The 22,178-nt window shown below is 44.1% G+C and overlaps 1 protein-coding gene across 2 annotated transcripts in view; it reads left to right on the top strand.

Moving 5' to 3' along the window:
* The window catches only part of LOC142574037 (uncharacterized), a 34,691-nt gene extending 15,979 nt beyond the window's left edge, over window positions 1-18,712 (top strand). Inside the window, exons 1-3 of one of the 2 annotated variants that reach the window (XM_075683215.1) lie at window positions 1,411-1,605; window positions 9,944-9,980; window positions 18,447-18,712. In XM_075683215.1, coding sequence (XP_075539330.1) covers window positions 1,544-1,605; window positions 9,944-9,980; window positions 18,447-18,569 — 222 coding nt within the window. In that variant the 5' untranslated portion in view covers window positions 1,411-1,543 and the 3' untranslated portion in view covers window positions 18,570-18,712. Of the gene's footprint in view, window positions 1-1,410; window positions 1,606-9,943; window positions 9,981-18,446 lie in introns of those variants that run through there. The other variant, XM_075683214.1, reaches the window with a different exon arrangement.
* The last annotated feature ends 3,466 nt before the right edge of the window (window positions 18,713-22,178 follow it).

Consider the following 22,178-nt stretch of genomic DNA (forward strand, 5'->3'; position numbering starts at 1 on the left):
AATGAGCGATGGTTTCTTCTGACAATCACTGCACCGAAATTAATTAGTTATGTTGAACTCAAAAGAAACCGTTAAAATGAGATTTCAGAAACCACGAATTTTTATTTAACTTCCACTTTTTTTATAATTCTGAAAATATGTGAAATTTAAAGAAACGCTACCTGAAGTATACAACCCCGCACCTCACCAACTAAAAATAATGTCGCAATTCTCTAAGCTGCATTTAATATTTCATTTATTGCGGACGAAAATGATATAACATATGCCACCCTAAAACACATCACTAACTCCTGAATGTGGCATTCGCAAAACCTTGACAAGCATTGTAACAACTTCACACACGTCATAAATTCATACGTCAGACTTGCCCGATTGAGATGCTACAATATAGAGATGTGATATTAGATTTTGATGCTAACGAGCGGATTTGTAAACTTCGTACTTCTATTCTTTTTTCAGATTTACTGATTTCCGACGTCTTGTCAATACTTCTATGGCCTAAATCAAAATTATTTTTGCTGCAATTACTGCGATTTAACGTTCTCACTTAAATGCTACACGTTCTCTCTTCAATGCAGCAATTTTCATTCAGGTCGTTGAGCTGTTTTTTACAAAATCATGCCTTTTACATGTATTTGAGCGGCCGGCATCGAAGATAGGCCCTAGCTAAAGCTTCCTCTTATTCAATCATTCCAGTTCTATCGGAAACCCACGAAGCACAAAGCTGACTATATGGAAGCTCACGGCTGCAGTGGTGAACAAATAATAGAAACCAAAGGGAAGCTTTGCGGGAGCCGTTATCTCGGCCAGACATCTCACACGGAATGCCGACGAGCTGTCTGGCAAGGTGTCTAGCAAAATCGTCGATTCATTGCCAGTCTGGCAAGTAGCAGATAAGGCCGATACATGAGCGCGCTCGTTTTCAAGTACCGAGGTGAAGCAACAGTCTCAGGGTGCGCTTCTTTTTATTATGTTTTCTTTTGTTGTGCGTCATGGCATACGTCACGGCGCGAATTTCAAATCATTAAGGTGGATACGCCACGTGGTGGCGAAAAAGGAAACCAAACGCTTGTCCAGAATTCCTGGGTATGTTTAGATTTAGGTACACGTGAGAGAGTCCCACGTGGTCAAAATTTCTGGAGTGGCCCACTACGCGTGCCTCATAATCATAATGTGGTTTTGGTACGTAAGATCTCATTATTTATTTATTTTTATTTGTCTTAAGTCAGGCCATTTTTGTGCGTATTTCGCTACGAGATTTTAAGCGGCATTGGTTACAGCTATTTTCCAAGATTATGGCGCAACTTTTCTATGAGGACAAGCCCATGTACACTATTTCTGGAACTTTTGCAGCAATGTCTATTGTTGGTCTTCGTTCGTGTCTGAAGCTGTACAGGCTCCCAGTAATATTGTTCGTGTTGGGCTTTGAGCCTAGTGATGCCTGCAATGACGCCAACGTTGCAGAACCCAGTTGTATAAAAGCCGTGAGATTTCATCGAAAGCTGTTATTCTGGGGCAGGGATATTGGTAATTCCTTATTATCATGCCGAATATCAAGACTCTTTGTGCCATCATTTTTGCTGCTTCTGTTGTCATCGTCTACCAGTAAGTATTGCTTTAAATAACCAAACACGGTCTAAGAAAGTGGTAATTTGCCTTTCGCTGTGTCCTTGTCCGTAGTACCTGATTCTGATATAGCGTCTCGCCGAATATCAGCATTGCACTGAAATCCGCCATATATCACGCAAGCAGTTTTAGTCAGGCAAACTCTGCATGAACTTTGGGGATAGGACGGGATGCGTCTGCGCACGTCTACACGATACCGCCTCCATTTTTTTTTCGTGCGGTATAGTAGTGAATGTTCCTAGCAGTCAGTACGGAATTTATCAAGTTTCTCATGTATTTCCGCAACAACGAGGGCATTCTGTCAACTAAAAAATCATGGGTCCACACCCCACTGGCGATCAGCGGGGTTATATGGCATGCGGCACTGCGTTCCCTCTGATCCCCGTCTGATTCGGAACAAGCTAAATTCATACTGTATTGTTGGAAACAGCGTTGACGTGTGTTGCAAGTGCTGAGCATCATACCGCGGGAATGGTTTCGGCTACAAGTACTGTGCCTGCTGCCTGACTATTGATTTCAATTAGCAAATTCGGTTACCGCGTGCTCGGCATTGTGGCGACCTCCTCGACAGCTATAAGTTACGCTTAACGTTTGATGTTGTCTTGCAATGTGAGCCTTAACTCTCTGACGTGCACTCGGTAGCCAGCACTATTCAGAAGCCGTAATTCCCTGCACAGCTCTTTAAGTATAATGAATGATTCAATGAATAAATGACTGAGCGCTTTATTTGTTCCCATTTATAAATAAATGAACCCCTGACAAAAAATTACAAAAAATAACTTGAGAACATCTTGGGCCCAGAAAACAAGCACTAGACCCACCATAAAGCGCTTGCTCGCAGGCACAATATATGTCAGGCACAATGACGAATTAACATTTCGTAGAGTCACAAGGTGTGAAAAGAGAGCAGACTTCAGTGATTTCGTTGACTCTGAAGTCATTTACTGGGCCAACACCATCCTTACGCAGTAAAGATCACCATACTGTTTTAATTGTGATGATGACAATGCTCCTTTGAAAGACAGCTCGCGCTCGCAGTGGGGTATGGGCCACAAAATGGGTAGTTGTACTCCAAATTATTAGTTTTCAAAAAAAGAACATGAAAAGGTCGTGCTTCGAACGAAATAGTATTTTGTATATGAGCGGAGAAACCAGATGAATAAACAGTTATATATAAACGAAGGAAACCGAAGATCCCTAGCAGAATTTAGGATTAGATAAATCTTGAATAATTATGGTAACAATACTCACTCTTTTATCTGCTTCTTCCTCAAATACGGCAAACTGGATAAGAATGCAGCACTTATAGGGAGGTTTTAAGGGATAACGGTGTGTCTTATAAGAACTTATTAGTTGAAATTAATAAAGTGGAAAATAAAAATGTTATTACGATATTCCAACCTAAACATATTTTTGTGACAGTACACAAATAATTGTGCGCATTAGATATAAAAGATCTGACATTTGCTTCTTTGTGATGTGCGTTATTTCCGTTTCGTGTGGCTTAGGACTGCATGATATGTAATTCCAACTACGCAAATACACAGATTTTAGCACTCTTAGAATCCCCGCTCCAAAGTGAGCCTGATTTATGTAGGTAAAATGGCTAGCGTTACGGAAGCTTTTAATTCACAGCTGTTTGACTAAAGGCTTACGCAATTTCTTTTTCGGTCGAGGCGCTTCAACATTTTAGTCCTTAAAGATATCTGATTCAAATAACCTGGGTATATCCTGTTTGTTTTTGCTAGTTTTGTGCAAAACATTCACATTTATTTGTTTTGGTGCCAAGTGGGAATAACGAACAAACACCTACCTTCCCAACGCCACTGCCTTCATGCTTGTCGGGTTCGATCACTCGTTTTGAAGGTAGCACCTTGTCACTGGTCAAGGCTAAGACCGAAACTTCTACTTCAACTGATGTCACAAACGTGCTGATGCAGACCCATCTGCGAGATTCTAGCGATATTATTTTCTGTGTACAATAGCATTGCTACTATATAGAGCCCTTGACAGCTGTGAATCGTCTGACCTACTGTGTAAACTACATGGCGTTGTAGTTGCGTCATCGATGTCGGCATTGATGCTGTCGATGCTTTGAACGTTCTTTTCCAAACACCAACCTTGTCGTCGTTGTATCCCATATATTGCGTATTTGCCATGTTTGAACCTTGTAATTATTATTGCTGTATACGACTCCTTTGCACCATCGACGCTGTTTTCACGGGCATGATAACAAAAATTTACGCGTGAGCACACGGCCATTATGGTAAGACAAATTTGTGTGTCATGCTTATAATGTAGTCCTTCTTTATGTATTATTCGTTCTGCCCTCCGAAATACATTCCCAGATGTCTCCGCTTGCCAAGTCCATATAATGCGTGCAGCCTTTTACTAATTACCCAGCACTGTGGATGAGCGGTAGTTCTTTTGCCCAGTAGTTAGCATTCTCCACTCCTAAATGCACATCTCATGAATTTGACTTCCCATTCCGGCTGTTTAGTAGTTTTATTTTTCTTTATGCTGTCGTAAAGGGGATGACGAGGTACCTTGACAGCGACAAAAATCATTGTTGCATGTCGTCGATGAGAAGGATCATCGTCAGAGTAACAGCATAAATGGACGGGGAAGGTCAGACATGACAAACCCAATTCGGAGCCTTTAACTAATGCTCAGCAATGTGAACTCTTGTGGAATAAGAGATACAGCAGAAGATGGGCACTTCGTTCCAGCCCTCGGTATCCTCCCTGATATGTCGCATTTTATTTTACCGTCTTGTCAATTATCTTGTGAGCTATCACACTTCCTTGTAGTAGGTCGCTGCTACCATGGCCTATCAAATGTCTGGGCAATGTGGAATAACGCAGCACGTAGATCGCAAATAAAATGCCACCCCCTCTGTGGATACCTTCAGAGGCGCAATAACGTCAAGCTCTTTTAACCTGTTCCTATTCCATTTCTACCAATCATGGAGGGTTCTCCACGATTGGCTAAAATATTCTGGCCATGCTCACTTCGTGTGTCTGTCAAACGATGAAGGGCATCGAAGTCGGTACCTTCTGAATGCTACTATCGAAAAACCCTTAAACCTTCGTCGAAGTCGCTGAACTTTGTGAAAGTTATGATAAACTCCGCGAGCAATGTCCCCTGATAACGCGTGCTTCCACACAGGATGCCTCGGTTTCGAGCTTAACAGCAGTTCTCAGCCACGGACTCCTGCTCTACGAGATCAAGGAGTTCATTCGTGCCGCAGTCGGTGGGAAGCTGGCCCTATCACTGCCATTCCATGCACTATGCCAAACTTTACCTCGCAGCCTGCGACAGATGATGCAAGAGCAAGTATCTCAGCTTTTTCCATCCCGAATTCTCCGCCGCCGGTGCCTGCCCCTGTAACTTAACCCGAAGTTGTAGCACGGACCTTCCGCATATGTTCTCACCACCACTGCCCGCTGAACCACCACGTCCACTTCATCCCGCGTGTTCCACCAGATTACCAGCCAATACTGCACCATCACCCACTATGCTTTTATTCTAGTATCCCTGGTCATGTGCCTTGCTTCTGTAGACGTCGCTCATGGCTCCCCGTGCTAACCAACTTGCACACTACTACGCCACTCCAGTTCCCTTCTTGTCACCTCCTGAATCACATCCAACTTCTCCACACACTGCCAATCCTCCTTCCCATGATCGCCGCTCGTCACCTCCACGAAGCCGTTTGCTTTCCCCAATGTGTCGTCACTCCTACAAAAGAAGCCTACGAAACAGAAAAGCTACTCGCCGCAGTTCCCGAGGCAAGAACTGGTGTCTGTGTCTAACAGTACAAGGCCTCGATCTTCCCCGGTGGACGTGGTCGACGCGTCTAGTTGCAACAGCAGCTGCCGTTTATCTAATCACCGAAGAACTGTGTCGCTTGCTCAGAAAAGTAATGACACCCTTGTCTGCACTGTCGCTCCGTTCAAGCGCACGGCGCATTACCCCTGACGTCGCATGCACTAATCGCATCAACATTCGAGGACTCACGTACACAGTCAAGTTTGTTTTTCGGCCTTCTTGCTCAAACATCTCGGGGTGGGACTTCCTTTCCGAACACAGGGCTCTTATCCACTCTTCTCACGCCGAAGCCAAACTTTCGCCTTTTCTTGGCGCCCAATTAGATGATGCTGATGATTCCGTCAAAAGCTGCTCTTTGCTGATGACATTACGACACCTCCACAATCATCTGCGATTGCGACTGCCTGCTCTAACTATGTTACAGGTCCCATTTCCCTTTTTACACCGTCACATATTTTTGTTCAGCAACGATGTTTTGTTCCCTTCGCTGTCATCAATGTCAACCGGGTTTCACACACATGCTCGTCTCGAATGATTTGGCCTCGCTCTACACTTTGAGTCCATCAAAAGTGAAAAATGGGCGAGTTGGTAGCAAAAGACAGCACCGCGTCCTCTCATTTCTTGTGCCTTACCTTCTGTCCCAGCAGTTCGCGCTCTGAATTCAGTCACACTTTGAGTCGGGTAATGTTTTGGACGACTTGAGCTTATCGCTTCGGCGACTATCTTCGATGCCCGTATCGATGACACCTGATCAGAGATCAGCACATTTGCTTGTTTCCCTACTTGCTCCGTCTTCGCCAGACGTCTTCGACAGCTCTATTGACATGCTCCTAAGCCCTACTCAAGGTCCCCAGCTCCTAAGCCTGCTTCGCAAGTACTGCTCAAACATTCGATTGTCAACAAGCGACTTTGGCCCGCATATTGACGACCTGTCACGAAATCCATACGGGCACCAGCGACCTTATCGCGTTTTACCAACGGATCACCATGTTATTGAGCACCAAGTCCGAAATATCCTTCAGCGCGGAGTTCTTCAATCTTCTAACAGCCTCTGGGCGCCCCTGTAGTCCTTGTAAAGAAGAAAGAATGGATCCATCCACTTTCGCGTGGACTACCAGCGTCCGAAAAAGGTGACACTTAGAGGCATATATTCTTTGCCGCGCATCGACGACGCTCTGGCCTCTTTGCAAGGCGTCCACTGCTTTTGTTCACTAGAGTTAACGAGTTCCCTCTATTGGTAAGTGCTCATAGCTCCAGCCGACCACCCACAAGCAGCTTTCGTGACACCCGACCACCTTTATGAATGTAACGACATGACGTTGGGCCTTTGCAACGTCCCCGCTACTCTTAGACGGGTGATGGACAATCTCCTCCGTGGGCTAAAATGGAACACGTGCTTATGTTACCTTGATGACTCTGTTGTCTTTTCTCTTTTCTGAGCCACTAATCTGCGCTGTCTCGAACAGGTATTTCAATGCTTTATGTTGCAAACTAACACAGGCCTCTAACTAAACATGAAGAAATGTCGCCTTGCATCCAAGCAACTAATGATACTCAGACTCGTGGTTCCTAAAAGCGACATTTTACCCGACGCTTCGAAATTTCGCACCGTCACCAATTTTCCGAAACCCGCGTCTTTAAAGGAACTGCAAAGATTCATCGCGCTCTGCTCACAGTTTCGTTTGTCAAGAATTCTACTACAATCATTGCTCTGTTTAACGAACTCCTGCGAGGCGATACTGGCCTTTCTACCTTGTCTTTAGTATGCGACGACGCCCTTGCAACACAGCGTCATGTAGTCACATCGCCGCCTGTACTGCGTCCTTTTGACTCCATGGCTCCCACACAAGTCCACACGGACACCAACAGCGTGAACTCGGCGCTGCGCTCGCTCGGTGCAAAAGCGGATACGGCGAATACGTAGTAGCCTACAACAGGACACGAGCGAAGGCTGAATCGAATTACTTCGTCACAAAAAGAAGTGTTTAGCTATCGTTTAGGCTCTTGGAAAATTTCTGTCATACCTGTCAGCCGCCCTTCGATGTCGTTACCGGCAACTACGTCCTATGTTGGCTGCTGACATCGGAATACCCATCAGGCCGCCTTCCCATCCGGTTTCAGGACTTCGACACGCACGTTGTCTATCGGTCTGGTCGTAAACACACCAATATGGATGCTCTCCTTCGCTAGCGCATATCAAGTGACACGAATGGCCTTTACGCCATCGACTCAATTTTTTGTCACCAGAGCCCACCAATAGTGCTGCGCAGCAGCGCTATGATCTCTTGATTGGTGATCTTTCGGACTGCTTTTCTGACTCCCCGGTGACTCCACCTTACCGCGCTCTCCGCCGTCAAGCTTCTCATCTTGAAGTACGGGTTGGACTGCTCTGTCGTGACAACTATCGTTCCAGCGGTCGCAAGTGATTGTCTGTCGTTCCTCGCCACCTTCTCACCGATGTATGCTCCGCTTTCCATGCGGCCGACAATGGGCCCACGCTGGCCTTTTCAAAACTTACACCAGGCCAAGCTTGCGTTTTTACTGGTATGGGATGCATACTTTTCTCTAGAAGGACATCCGCTGATGCTGAGCTTGCCAACGCTGCAAGTCTCCTCCTCGCCGTCTTTGTAGTCCCTTGCGGCCGATTCCGTGCTACTCGGCCATTTCAGCGCGTCGGAATTAACCTCTACAACCGTTTACCCTGCACACCTTGCCGAGAATCGCTGGATTGTTGTCTTCGTGGAGAACCATTCGTGGAGAACGAATGATATATTCAGAAACAGCTACCCTACGAACCGTCATAACCAGCGACGTTGCGTCCTTGCTTTTGCAAAACTGAGTATTTCGCCATGGGACTCCGGGGTCTTCTGAGGCACAGAGGACGTGTCTTTCTTTCCGAGCTAGTCAACGTGCTCCTTACTGCATGCCGCAGTGGCCATCGCACCACCACTGCCTATCACCCGCAGATTAATGGCATGACGTAGCAATTTATTGACACTTTCGCTGAAGTGCTATTTACGTACATTACGTCCAACCACACCACCTGGGATCTCGTTTTACCACATGTAACTTCCGCCTTCCTCACCGCCTCACAGGCCACGATGTAATTCTTTCTCGTATACGGCCGTGAACTTTCCCGTACGCTAGACACAATTCTCCGTTACCGGCCTGACCCATCTGAGTGCACGCCGCTGTATGAGGTTTCCACGTACGCCGAGGAAGGCCTCCAGCTCCGCCGCTCTTTTGCGACTCAAGACCAAAGGCAGCAAAAGTTTTGTCATGATGTCGTCCAGCCCACTAGTGCATATCAGCCGGACAATTTAATCTGGCTCTGGATACCTTCGACCACTCGCGGTCATTCCTCTTTCCTCTTTTTTTCTTAACGTATGTATGTATGTATGTATGTATGTATGTATAATAATAATGTTTGGGGTTTTACGTGCCAGAACCACTTTCTCATTATGAGGCACGCCGTAGTGGAGGACTCCGGAAATTTTGACCACCTGGGGTTCTTTAACGTGCACCTAAATCTAAGCACACGGGTGTTTTCGCATTTCGCCCCCATCGAAATGCGGCCGCCGTGGCCGGGATTCGATCCCGCGACCTCGTGCTCAGCAGCCCAACACCATAGCCACTGAGCAACCACGGCGGGTTGTATGTATGTATGTATGTATGTATGTATGTATGTATGTATGTATGTATGTATGTATGTATGTATGTATGTATGTATGTATGTATGTATGTATGTATGTATGTATGTATGTATGTATGTATGTATGTATGTATGTATGTATGTATGTATGTATGTATACACCCTCAGTCCAGCAGCCCGATGCGCTACCCTATCTACAATGGAGTAGCTTATGAACCAGGCAGCTGGAAGTGCGGTTGGCCGCATCGATAGAAAGATGGCTCCTATAGTGCGCGTGAAAAACCATAAGAACGCTAACGCTATAATATTAGCATTACCTTGCTAAAACCGGAACGAAAGTGTGTCTGTTAAGCAGATGCCAACAACGTTACATATTAGCCTGCTTACTGCAATGTTATGTGCGAAGTGGAATTAACAACTTCGTGTGGCTTTTCTTTATTGTTCGGTGTTAACGCCATAACCACATAGCGAAGGTAGCGCCTAGCGCCTCAGCGCAGGTACAAAGTGATAAGTATGAGTGAAACCAAAGAATTATTCTGTTGTACGAGTATTGTTGGAAATTATTTCTGTGCTGTTCTCTTTTCCCATTTCATTGTAATTCCACTCCTGCTTTGGCCACGTTGGTCTGCACTATTGTAAAATAAATAAATAAATAAATAAATAAATAAGAAAGCATGTTAAACGTAATTTAATATGAAATTTGTGACAGATGCACCAGGTAATATCCTTCCTCAATTCTATGTTCAGACACGCACACTATTTGCTTGATATTATTGGCATATGGACTGGTGCTATTGAAACTATAAGAAGTCACCCTACATGGCTCGTCTTTTTCAGACCCGATTTGTCAAGTGCGGCATGTGATACCAGCAAGGTAAAATCCAATATTCTTGGTATTAACCTCTCTTCAATAAACGTTTTCGGTAAATCACTCACAAGAAGGAGAGTGGGAAAGAACAAAACATAAAATAATCACCGCGCAAGTACAGATGTTTAACTAGCGAAGCTTAAACGTACGGTCATGGTGCTTATTACAGGGTTAATAGCAACAGTTAATTAAATCGCAGCTTCGTAGGCGGCCGGGTCATCGGTACACAGTTGGTCCTTGCGCTCAGCTGCACGAACATCTTGTATCCAAGCTGCAGCATCGGCACGGCGTTGACGAGTTCGTTCCCGGTTCTGCTCGCTGCGTTCCTGATTGAAAGCTGCAAGTACGTATGACGCATGGCCGAAACATTTCGGAGCCGGAGAGAAACTGCTGCGCGCGCGCGCTTGTCTACGACGGAGAGCAATGCCGTCAGTACTGGCGCAGCTAATCCACCTCCACCTGCATAGCACAAGTCCTTTTCACTCCGATCCTTGACGCCATGTTACCTGTCTCGACTGCCATTGATATTAACGGGAATGCAGCTGAGTAGGCCACACGGATTTTGACGTCATCGCTTTAAGCACGTCAACCTTGTCAATGGAAATTTCGGGCCAGGTAGCGTGAGGTCACGAATCGCACTGAACCGGCCTTGTTCAATCTAGGTGGTATTGGCTAATCGCGCGCCCCCCTTAGTAATTTTTTCTTTCGCGCATGTACATGGGGTGGCGCCAGAGGAGTTTTTGGCGTACAGGCGACCGACAGACGAATGAATCGGCTAACCATATAAAGCTTCGCTGTAAAAGGTGTGGACGTTAGCCTGTCTGCCTTTGTGCTACCTGTCACTTGAAGAGATGACGGCGCTGTACAAACAGCAAGATGTAAGGTACAGACGACTTATGTAGACTCACACATCATGGCGTACACAGCTCATTTAAATGGCTGTCGCATCGAACAATGGTATTCAAATGTAGCATGGCTCTTCGGGATGGTGGTGCTTGTGACCAACCAGCCCTTTTATTAACGTGTGCCCTGAATAAGTGATTTGTCTCCCGATCAGCTATGCTAGCATAGGTAAAAACTACCCGATTTTAAACAGGTCAGCAGCAGCGGTTAGCTAGCATCATGAAAAAAACAGCGTTGGAAGCTGCAGGACAGGGCACGGAAGCCGTGCTGACTGCCAACTGTTGCGCTTATTTCAGTAACGACAATATAAAAAAACGGAACTCGATATAGCTTACAAAACAACGAAGCCCTAACAAGGAAGAAAAGAGCAGGTAAAACGGAGAGAATCATTATCAGGTAATGAAAATCTGTCACACCAAAAAAATACAAAATTGCATCTTCATACAGTGACATAGTTAAAACGGGCTCCCTCACGCAGGCCTTCACCAAGCTGTGTGAGCAGAAAGGTTCACGTATTTCAGCACGACAGCTGTTCGTTTCTTAATAGTAACTAATCCCTCGGCGGCTTCACTTGCGTGCTCTTGAGAATCAATTTTATTAGCACGCTCTCTCTCTCTCTCTCTCTCTCTCTCTCTCTCTCTCATGTTAACTATAAATGAGCAAATGCGGCGAACCACATGTGATGGCGTAAGCTTACATATAACCGAGACAGAACAAACTGCCGTGCAAAGTGCAATGACTGGTTCATACATGCATATGGAACTTTGGGCATCGTAATACATGCCTTTGTTTCATTTTACTGGGGTAGGTAAGTAACGGCGGTGGTCACACTTCACTCATTGTGGAAAATGTATAAGTATGTCCTGAGAATCTAGTCTTGTGATATGCAATATCGCTAGTTCGGAATATGTTTTTCCATATTTCATGACTCAGGTGCAATTGTAACCCTCATGTGTAGTCTTCTGAACGATGCGCCGATGCCTCGCCTCACCGATCTGTTGAGCACAGAGATGTCACTCTAATTTACAGTTTGATACATTTCTATAAATATGAGTAGGGGTATAAAAAACCTGCAAATATAAAATCTATAACATTGAAAGTGTTAAAACTCCGAATTGTGCAGCGAGAAGTCTTACCTGTCTCCATCCTAGTTGTCTAGGAAACGTTTAGTTTCGAGCGATTCACTGTTCTTTATGTTCTTCGATGTAACATATTTGATGTTCATCAAGTTAGACCAAACAGGCGGCACAACATTCTTGCTATTATAACAAATAATTGCAATGCCACTGAGCACTACATAAAAAGCCAGGTCATGCATATTCAAGTTTGTCTCTCTTTCTTTTATTCCTCCTTAATATTCTAATCTGAAAAAGATCAGATCATTGCGAAGAGAAACTCGCTACCTCTCAAGAGGTGTATTCTGTACTACACGTACTCCAGTGGTTTCCCGTCTACTGCGACGTGGCGGGCAACGGCAGGTGTAGTGGCTCATAGCAACACTTTATTTCTTTCGTTCTTGGTTTACGCAAGACAAATTTGATACGGAATTGACGTGGGCGACATGGCTAAATGGTCGGAAAATGCGTCACTTGGGCGTCCCACGTTAAAGAACCCCAGGTGGTCAAAATTTCCGGAGTCCTCCACTACGGCGTGCCTCATAATCAGAAAGTGGTTTTGGCAGGTAAAATCCCAAATATTATTATTAGTGCATGCCTATGGACGCGCCACTGATGGCGGCCTTGCGCAGAAAACACGGAAGAGGAGCCAGCCGCGTGCCGTAGTTTGCTGTGTCGTTGATAGGGTTTCTTTGCCTTATTCACGTTTTCAGAGCAAAACAGACAACACCCTTCGCATGTGTGGGGTGGCCAAAGTTCAAGGAATGTCGAAGAAGAATTGTTGCACGGTGGGGGGCTCAAATACCGGCAAAAAACGTGCCGGCGATACGGTTCTAATCATTCCCCGCAAAGCCTCATCGTGGGAGCAACGGTAGCAATGGAACGTTGCTTCGGCGGGAAATATCTTGTTGTCCTACTTTCCTTTGTCGCTTCGGTGTTTTTTTTTTTTCACTCGATCATAGTTAGACGCGTAAGCGACGAAGTTAGTCTGCAGTGCAGCATGCGGTTTAAAGGCATTTCGCTAAAGTTCGGAATGCCGTTTGCCGCTTATATTGTTTTCTGCTTCTTTACCGCGGTTGGCTAGCTAGGCAACACGACTGCACGAGCGCATTGTGTTGTAAGTTACAGCTACTGAAGTTTCCAAGAACTGAAATTGTTGGTTTTATGTGGCCCGGTAAATCCTCGCACCAGCGGTCCCGCACTTCATGTTTTTACATCTATTTTATGCCTGGCTTCGCACATGTTTAACTGTTGCTAGTTGCTTCACGCATAACTCTTGCTGATTCTTTTGAGCTGCGAAGTTTTCAGCCTGCCTCGTTTGTAAAGGTTATAAATCACGCTGTGTCTTATCGGGATGATATCAAGGAAGTGCTTCTTTAACAGCTTTATTCTTTTCGCTGGAGGTCATCTTAGATACCGTAGTTTTTCGGGAAATGTGTTTATAAAATAGGTAGTTCAGGGCGAGAATTCCTAATAGTTGCTGCATATGGTATTTTGTTCCATTTTTCGCTGACAAGTTCGCGTCACGTTTGAGAAGTCATTACACCTCGATGCTGTCTGAGCAGACTTAACACGCCGAGTGATTTGTTTGTTTCACAGCGTAGTCCCTTCTCGCATGGGAATTTTGTACTCAACTGAATTCTTTCTTATTATGCTTACGCCGCAGAGGACTAAACCTGGCCTTGCCGCCAGCGCTCATTTATTTGGCTGGCGCTGCTCTGCCTTTAAATATATCATGTGGCACCTATCTACAGTAACATTTAAAAAAACTACTGAAAAATTTCTCAGACTTTAGCTTTGTACGTTTCCAAACAGTTCCCTTGGGGAATTTAAAATTGCAAGAACTGCAGCGGGAACGGCTGTTCACCAGCGTATGAAGAATTCAATCGGCGGTACAGCGCTAGCGCGCGCTTTTATTAACGCGTGCGTTTGGTGACTCATTTGACTAGTGTACGCGTTGCCATCAATAAATGCGCCATTACTGTTCTTGAGGCGACTTTGACTGCACTTATTCGGCGATATCACATGTATTCATCGGCAGAAAAATCACAACGGCATATGCAGACATCGCACCGTGCGAATTTGTTTGATATAAGTCTGCACTAATGACGGGTGCTTATTATTGAGGTACAGAAGCAGCATTACGGCAAAGGCAGAATTTTCAAAAACGATCACGACATCACAGTATTCAACAAAATTTATCGTCTAGTTAACATGAGCTCCACTTCATGTAAATGGGGCTCATGGCGTTTGTCTGCGGGACACACCTGGCACGTATGTGCACCATGTTGTCCAAACACCGGTAACGTCGTGTTCATACCCGTTCCCATAGAGGTCAGTGTCTTCCTTACAGCTGTCACCGCAGAATAAGCAGTGTGGCACCCGAACTAAGGAGAAACCGCAGCCTCGAACTGCAGCCATCCTTGCTGCAAAGGGTTGTCGTCTGCTACTGCTCCCGCGCGTATCGTTGGAAGCGCCCGCTAGGTGGCTATCAGCAGCGCCTCTATAGGCGGTGCACGAGGCGTATAGTAGCACAAAGAAACAGAAACGCATAAAAACGCCTACTTAGGGTTGCCGGTTATAAAATTCGAAATACAAAGCGAGTTTATTGCACGTACATTTAATCGACGTCCACATTGTAGAAGTGGAAGTAATAAATATAATTGTGAAAGCCATTAACTATTGGCACTACTACACACCAATACAAATACGCTGTTAAGAATTTTGCACATCATGAAAACGTTTATATTCTTGAGCTAGCTGCCCTCTTATTACTTTTTTAAATGCTTTAGATGAAGTTCCACACCGCAAAATTTAGTATGGATGGGTATTGATTTAGCACCTCTGGTATTTCTAACGCTGATCGATGGTCTCTACAGTTGATGCGGCTTCGAGATTTGTAAATTGGGACCAACTTTAGTTCATACACAATTTGTTTCACAAATTTGTAATAAATTGAATTGGTGTATTAGGTCAGATACTGGCATAGTATCTCCGAAGATAGTTTGTGCCCGTATAACTGCTTCAGGGGCAATATATTGAGCGTGCTCTCAAGTGTTTGAAATTGCACTTATTTCGCCCTCTTATAAAATTAGAACGGAATTAAGGTTTTTTTCACTCAATGTTAGCTATACCAAGCAATTTTAGCCCTTTAAGGTGCAAGAAAAATCTACTAGTTACATTTTGTTGATTTTTCGTGTCAGATGATCGTTTCACACTTTAACTACATTGTGAAACTTTTGCGAGTGGCGCTTTATTCTTTGAAACGCTATCATGGGAGCAATGATTATGGGAACAGAACATGATATAAGTCACGAAATGTATACGCTATATCTTGGGGATTCCAAAAGCAAAAAAGGCTTGCAGCGAAGAGTCAAACGAAACTTTGCGCAAGCACGGATAACTTTATTGTAGCAAAATTAGCATTTTAGTGGGAAATGTTGTTTGTTATGGAGGTGTTTTTACTTATCAAGTGTGTAACCTGACTTTATCAAGTAACAAGGAAGGGCTTTGCTATTGCTTTCAGGGGCGCGCGCAGCGCAAATATATTATTGGCGCAGATCTAGACGCTATAATGTGCGATGAATACATGTATTCAAAACTGAAGCATTAAGGATTTTGTTCAGTGGTAATTGAAATATTCAAGAGACTGCTGACATCTCCACTATGACAGTCGGTTCTTGCATTACAATACTGTTGTATGATTGGTAGGTGTCATTTTCCTTAGAATTTCCTGTCATTTCAAGAGGTTGGGCCGGCGTCGGGTTCACAAATCTGGGTTGCCCTACTTTTATTCTATAACTCATCTCGATTGCCATGGAAATATACACAGTCTTTGTTGTTTTATGTTCCCTCCCAATCATTTTCCAGTTTGAGATAAAGAATGCATGAATTATCTTTTTTTTAATATTTTTCATATGAAATCTAAATAGTTCCTATTTTCGTAAAGAACACTGCTCGGTATTTTATTGACTGGGAAAACATGAGCACCGTCATCTTTGTCGGCGGCAAGAAAGGAAATGGAAGGAATATTAGAAATCTGGTTGTATTTTAAATGTCTTTCTCTCCGGAAACAGTCTCTGAAGTTCTTGTAGCCAGAAAAAAAATATTTTCTAGATATTTAGGTAAGGAAAAACATCGTGTGTGCTTCGAGATCAAGCACACCCCTCTAGCATACGCATATGCCCAGCGTACTTTAAAAAGTACACCTGCATTAATTTTATTGTGATGTTATACATATGTATTGTATATAGAATGGCATGCGCTCATATTTTACACCCTGCTTATCTAAAACTTGCCGAAATATTCAGCTTCGAAAGCGTATGCTATGCTTGACAAAAAAAAGAAGCTGTATGTAGAGCAGCACTTGCTATGTTCCGCACATTTACAAGTTCGGCGGTGAATAGATCAAACACATCATGCCTCTCACAAAAAAAACCTACATTGTGGTGGTCTTCGTAGAAACCTTCTTAGTAAAATGGCGTACCAAGGAGCACTGTGTGATTTGTCTTTAATAATTTACAAATGAAAATAGTATTGTACTTTTAATAGTGCGCTGGGCACTAATGGGTTAGGCACAAGTGCGCTGGAGCATAATAAATTTGAAGATTAACTTTCTATGCAATGTAGTACCTTAGTCTACTTCAAATGCAAATTTTTCTGGAAAGGTATATTTATTTTGCCGATTCAATGTGTGTGGGGGGGGGACCAATAAAGGTGTTTTTAAAAGTTAACTCCTAAGAATTTTATTGGTGTCGACTGCTAAATAACGCTACCCTGGGTGTAAATTGGTCTGTATGCAATGACTGCTGCTCTTTAAGTCTTGAAAAGCATGTACTTAGTTTTACCAATCTTTAAAAAAGCTCATTTGCATCTAATCGTACATATAAATTAGTCATTCATGCTGTACCTTCTTCATGCAGTTGACGTACGTCCGACCCAGAGAGAAATGCGTTTGTCATTACCATATATTATTATTTCCTCATGTCCCTCAATATTTGCACTATTGTTAATGAATAGCGAGAATAAGTCAGGTCTTAGAATACATTCATGAGAAACACTATACCTGAGAAATTCTACTTGAGATTGCATATTATTTAATGTACTATATTTCTTTCTTGATGCTACATAACATTGTGTTAGTTGCCATGTGGTACCCCGATAACCATTTTACTGAAATTTCCATAAAAGCAGATCGTCTATGCAGTCAAGTGCCTTGCTGAAAGCCAGAAATATTCGTAGTGTGTATATCTTGTTTTGAATGTCGTCTATACTTTATTCTTTTACGCTAAGGAAAGTGGTCCGTGCAGACTTACTTTTGCGGAATCTACTGCTCCATAGCGATTACGCTGTTTCTCGTTAAACTACGTGCAATCGTCTTAATTATAATGCGTTCGGCTATCTTTGCAAAGACAGAGAGGAGACATGTTCGTTAATTGCTGAGTTTGTCAAAAACCTTGCTCGCAACAGCTGGCTTCCTCGCCATATTCTTGAAGGGGCGGGTAAACTCTCTGGCGTATGATGACGTCACGCCCTAAGCGTGCACTCTAGTGTGATGTGGAGCGACAGCACAAACTCATGCGTAGTATCGGTCTCAAACGCGACATTAACGTGTTCGCGTGCTTAATGAACTTGCAAGGCATGAACGTACGGAAGTGCACCGTATTCGGCTAACTGACGCCTATCCGAGCTAGTCTTGTCCAAACTGTAATTTGCGCGTTCGCCACAATGCAGTGTGTACAATACGTGCGATGTCCTGAGTCGCATTTTTTTATGTCGTTAAGCACTTCCCGGCCTCGAGAGCTACTTTAATTCCCTAGAGACGAGAGGGAGGAAACAATGTTAAGTGAAAGAAAAAGGCGGAGATGATGACCGGAGGCTGAAATGAAAATTTAAGTGGCTCCTCCTTCCTATGAGCTGTGCCAATGTACTTCTTTCTCAGAGCAACGCCGATATTGAAGGGCGCTCAGCGAAGGTACCTTTAGCCTTTCTGCGAGAAGCTGACCTAGACAAGGCACTTTTGTAACTTGTTAATTTGCATGCCTGTGTATGTAGTGGTTATGTGTAGTACGTGACAAGGTGTGATTTCATGCACCATCTTTGTCGATTTCAGTTGGCGTATTGTCTAGAATGAAGGGACTACGTGCACCTGTGACTTAGGCGTATGGTTATACAAACCTCTAAGGATTAGTTATCTTTCCCATTTAAGCACAGATACCATAAAGCGAGTGTGCAAATTCCAAAAAACAACAATATTTTATGTGCAAGACAAATAAGTTAAACAATTTTAAAATTGTCATTATGAGCATTACCATAGTCGATTACTCTTGAAAATGTAAATTGGTTGACTTAAGGGTTAACTGTTTCACTGCATCGGTTGAAGAGCCAAAAATTACCCTCGTAGACGATCTTGATTCCAGAACAATTTTCTTATCTATATTTGGCATCTTTTCAGCTCTGCAACCACAATAAAACAGACGAATGTGGGCCAGGCTGCCAATGTGCCCTGATCATCGACGGGAGCTCCACCAACATCATTCAATATCGGTGCTCAGATACAAGCCTTCGAACCAAATAATGTTATCATACTCGTGGAACAAGGTGGTCCATCGTTCAAGTATGATGTGTCATCGTATTTTCCCCACGGCTCGCTGTTGAATTTTTCACAGAAATATCAATAAACAGCGAAGAAATAGGCTAGAGTCAATTTTCGTCACTGGTGGCAAGCTTGGTTTGTCTTATCGAGCGATATATAAAAGATAAAGATGTGTGATTTAATTATACGAGGCCTTCCAACTTTCAGGAATTCTAGCTGGAAGTAAATAGATTGAGTTGTCTCCTTCGAACAGTTACGTTTACATAAAATCACTGGAGTTAAAATTTTAGCTATTGTTTCCAGTGTAATAAGACAGTCCTTATCTTCTAAAATCAGGCGCACATTTCTAACATGATAACGAGCATATTTTTCTTGCACAGCGACCATATACATCATTCCTTAAAACTTCCAAGCCAGCGCATCAGTCATAGAATATTGCTCGCGCCTAATTCATGGTTCTCAAGGCTATGGTGGACTGAACACTCTGGAACTAGAAAACAATTCCGGTTAGCACCTCAGTTAATATGTCCACCCAGCTTCTGAATCCACACTGGCTTAATTTCCACAGATGCCGTTTTGTGGCTGCTACAATGCATTTCAGGCTGCCCATTCAATGCGTCGACTTGGAGCAACCTTCTCGTCACCAAGTACGTGGAAATCTCATGCCAGCGCTGAACTTCTCTCGAACACTACTTTCAGTTGAAATCAGACCCACTCATATCAGATGTTTTTTTTTTTTTCTATAAGGACGGGATTGGCAGAAAATCTGCTTGCTCTCCTTGCTCTGAAGGAGACGCAATTTCCTGCCTCTGAATGAAATCTGAAGTCTCCTTTCTCGGTGAACCGCTATTTTTTTAATTGGCCACCAACGTATATTATATTGCGCTTGGATGCCTGTTCCATAAACCAATATTTTCGAGGCTCCTGGACGAAACCTCCAAAGAGACAGCTGCTTCTGTGGTAGCGCTTTCAAGTTGAGGCTGCAACACTTTCTGATTATGACACTTCTCTAACCGGACAGCGACTTCGTGTGCTAACTGCCTTTATCTATGCTACAGTCGCACTGTGAAAGCAAAATTTACAGCACCGTGCCAATTAACTTAGTTGCGAGCAGCTCGCTCGACGTTTTACAGCTGGCTCTGCCGCATAGCCATTACAACGGGCCTGAACATTTGCCACCTGGGCCGTGAATATGTGGACTTTCGGGAGGCACCACAGCTGACGTCAACGATGCAAGGCTTCTACAGAGACGTAGAAACCAAGATGCGCTAACTGAACCACTACAATGTACTCTTAAATACTTTAAGCGCATATATATATATATATATATATATATATATATATATATATATATATATATATATATATATATATATATATATATGTATATATATAAAACACATACATATTAATGATAGCTTATCACATGACTCAGAAATACGGGGCATGCTTAGAAATTTCTAAGAATGTGCAGGCGAAAGCCATTCGTAGCCATCGCCTGAAGCCACCTGTTCGCTCCCGTCTGTATCTTCACCTGTCAAAGCGGCTCGTCTTGCACGTGTCGCAGTGGCGTCTTACTCCACCAATGATGTATTCGCTGAGCGCCTGCGTCACACTAGAGCCGCATGTTGCTCTCGCCGGGCCGTTACCACAGCTTGTTCCATAGCCGTTTCCTCCGCGGCGGTTACGATGAGCGGCATTTCAAGCACTTCCACCTTCTTCTGCCTTAGCGTAGTTTCTCGTTCTTCCCCGCCCACGACTAGGGCCTGACGCGTCGTTACCCACAGATATGTGGAATGAATCTCTGAGCCGCGCGGCGGCGTACGCAAAGCGGGTGAGCGGGCTGCGAGCGTGCTACCGCCATTTCCAGAAAGTTCTGCCGGCGCCGCCGCTGACATTTCCCTCCTTTTGCCCCGCGGCGCCACCGCGCTTTCCCTCAACGCCCGTATTCGGATGCTGCTTACATTTCCCTCCTCCTCCCCAGTGCCGCCATTGCTTTTTCCCTCAAATCTTTCCTGCAGCGATCCTGATATTTCCTTAAAACTCTCCAACTGCGCTCTGTCGCGCTTTCTCAGAACGCTCCTACGGCGCTGCTGTTTCTCTTCTTCAAATGAAGTTTTATTCATTTATTCTTTTTTCCTTCCCGGCGCGCTCCGTTTTTCTCTACCTCAAGCATGGCCTTGAAACACAGAGATATAAAGCTTTCGCCTCAATGAAGAAATGTCCGACGATTCTAATACTTTTTAATGCGAAATTTGAGCGTAGGTATATACATGTTTTCATTACGTGGTATATAGAGGCAAATTTTAATATAGACGCAAAATATATACACCGACTGGAAGGGTGCGAGTTCGGACAGCGCCTTCGCAGAGGGATGGACAGTATGGGAACGCTGGCATGACGAGCGGCAGCGGAGCCAGCTGTGCACGAAAGCGACGACGAACGCACGAGGAGTTGCACGAGCGCGTTCGCATGCTTACGCTGAGGGACCGTGACGCTCAACCAAGGAACCGGCGCCTAAGAGCGACGCTCCAAAATCAGGCACCTCCTCGGTTTCGTTTCATTGATATATATATATATATATATATATATATATATATATATATATATATATATATATATATATATATATATATATATATATATATATATATATATATATAGATATAGCGTTCCTAACTAGAATGGCAACAGAAATGACATAATCTAAGTGGGAAGGGTATCGTCCGCCATTTTATTCCAACTTCTTCCTTGTCACTTCTCTCCTAGCCTCTTTCTGCGTCTTCTGTCATGCGTCCAGTGCACACCGCTTCGCTCTTCCGGATTTCTTTTAATTACACCGCCTGGGGTAATACTTGAATATGTTTCCAATAGCGGCGCACTCCGTTTGGTCCGAGGCTCCGGCGTACCAGACATTCTAAAATATTCCATGCTGGCATGCAGTGTTAATAACTTGAAATGGTCCGCAAAATTTTGAATTTGAAGGCACAGCTCCTTTCCTTACAAGGACATAGTCTCCAGGCTGTATGTCCGGTATTTCGCTACTGTGCCGTTTATCAAAGTTTCGCTTCATGCGGCGCTTGTAGACCTCCTGTTCTTTTACAGTTTTCCTTACTTGGGCGAGTTCGAGGTTCTCTAGGAGACCTAGCTCACGATCTGCAGGAAATATGGGCGCTGTAACCGAAGTTACAAAATGAGCGCTGCAGCCTAAAGCCGTGGTGTATGATCTGTTGTGATGTTTCACAGCGGCCTCGAGACAGCACTTCCAGCCACCGGCAAAGTCTGGATACATCTTCAGATACTGTTTGATGTCTTGTACGGCACGTTCCGCTAGGCCGTTTGCTGCCGGGTGGTATGGAGAAGAATACTTTATCATTATACTGTGCTCCTGTGCCCACTTTGATAATTTGGCACTCCAGAAAGCCTGCCCGTTGTCGCAGACGAGCGTCTTTGTGTGTTTAAAACATTCAGCGTTGAGGAGATCTATTACGCTGTTTGCGTCTTCTTTGCCAGCTTTAGCCGCAGTCGTCCTTGTGCACTCATCTATGGAGAGTAAGAAAGCTTGCGTTCGCTTGACTCCTTCCCCCTTCT

Source organism: Dermacentor variabilis, chromosome 3 (genome assembly GCF_050947875.1).
Source record: "Dermacentor variabilis isolate Ectoservices chromosome 3, ASM5094787v1, whole genome shotgun sequence".
Taxonomy (NCBI): Eukaryota; Metazoa; Arthropoda; class Arachnida; order Ixodida; family Ixodidae; genus Dermacentor; species Dermacentor variabilis.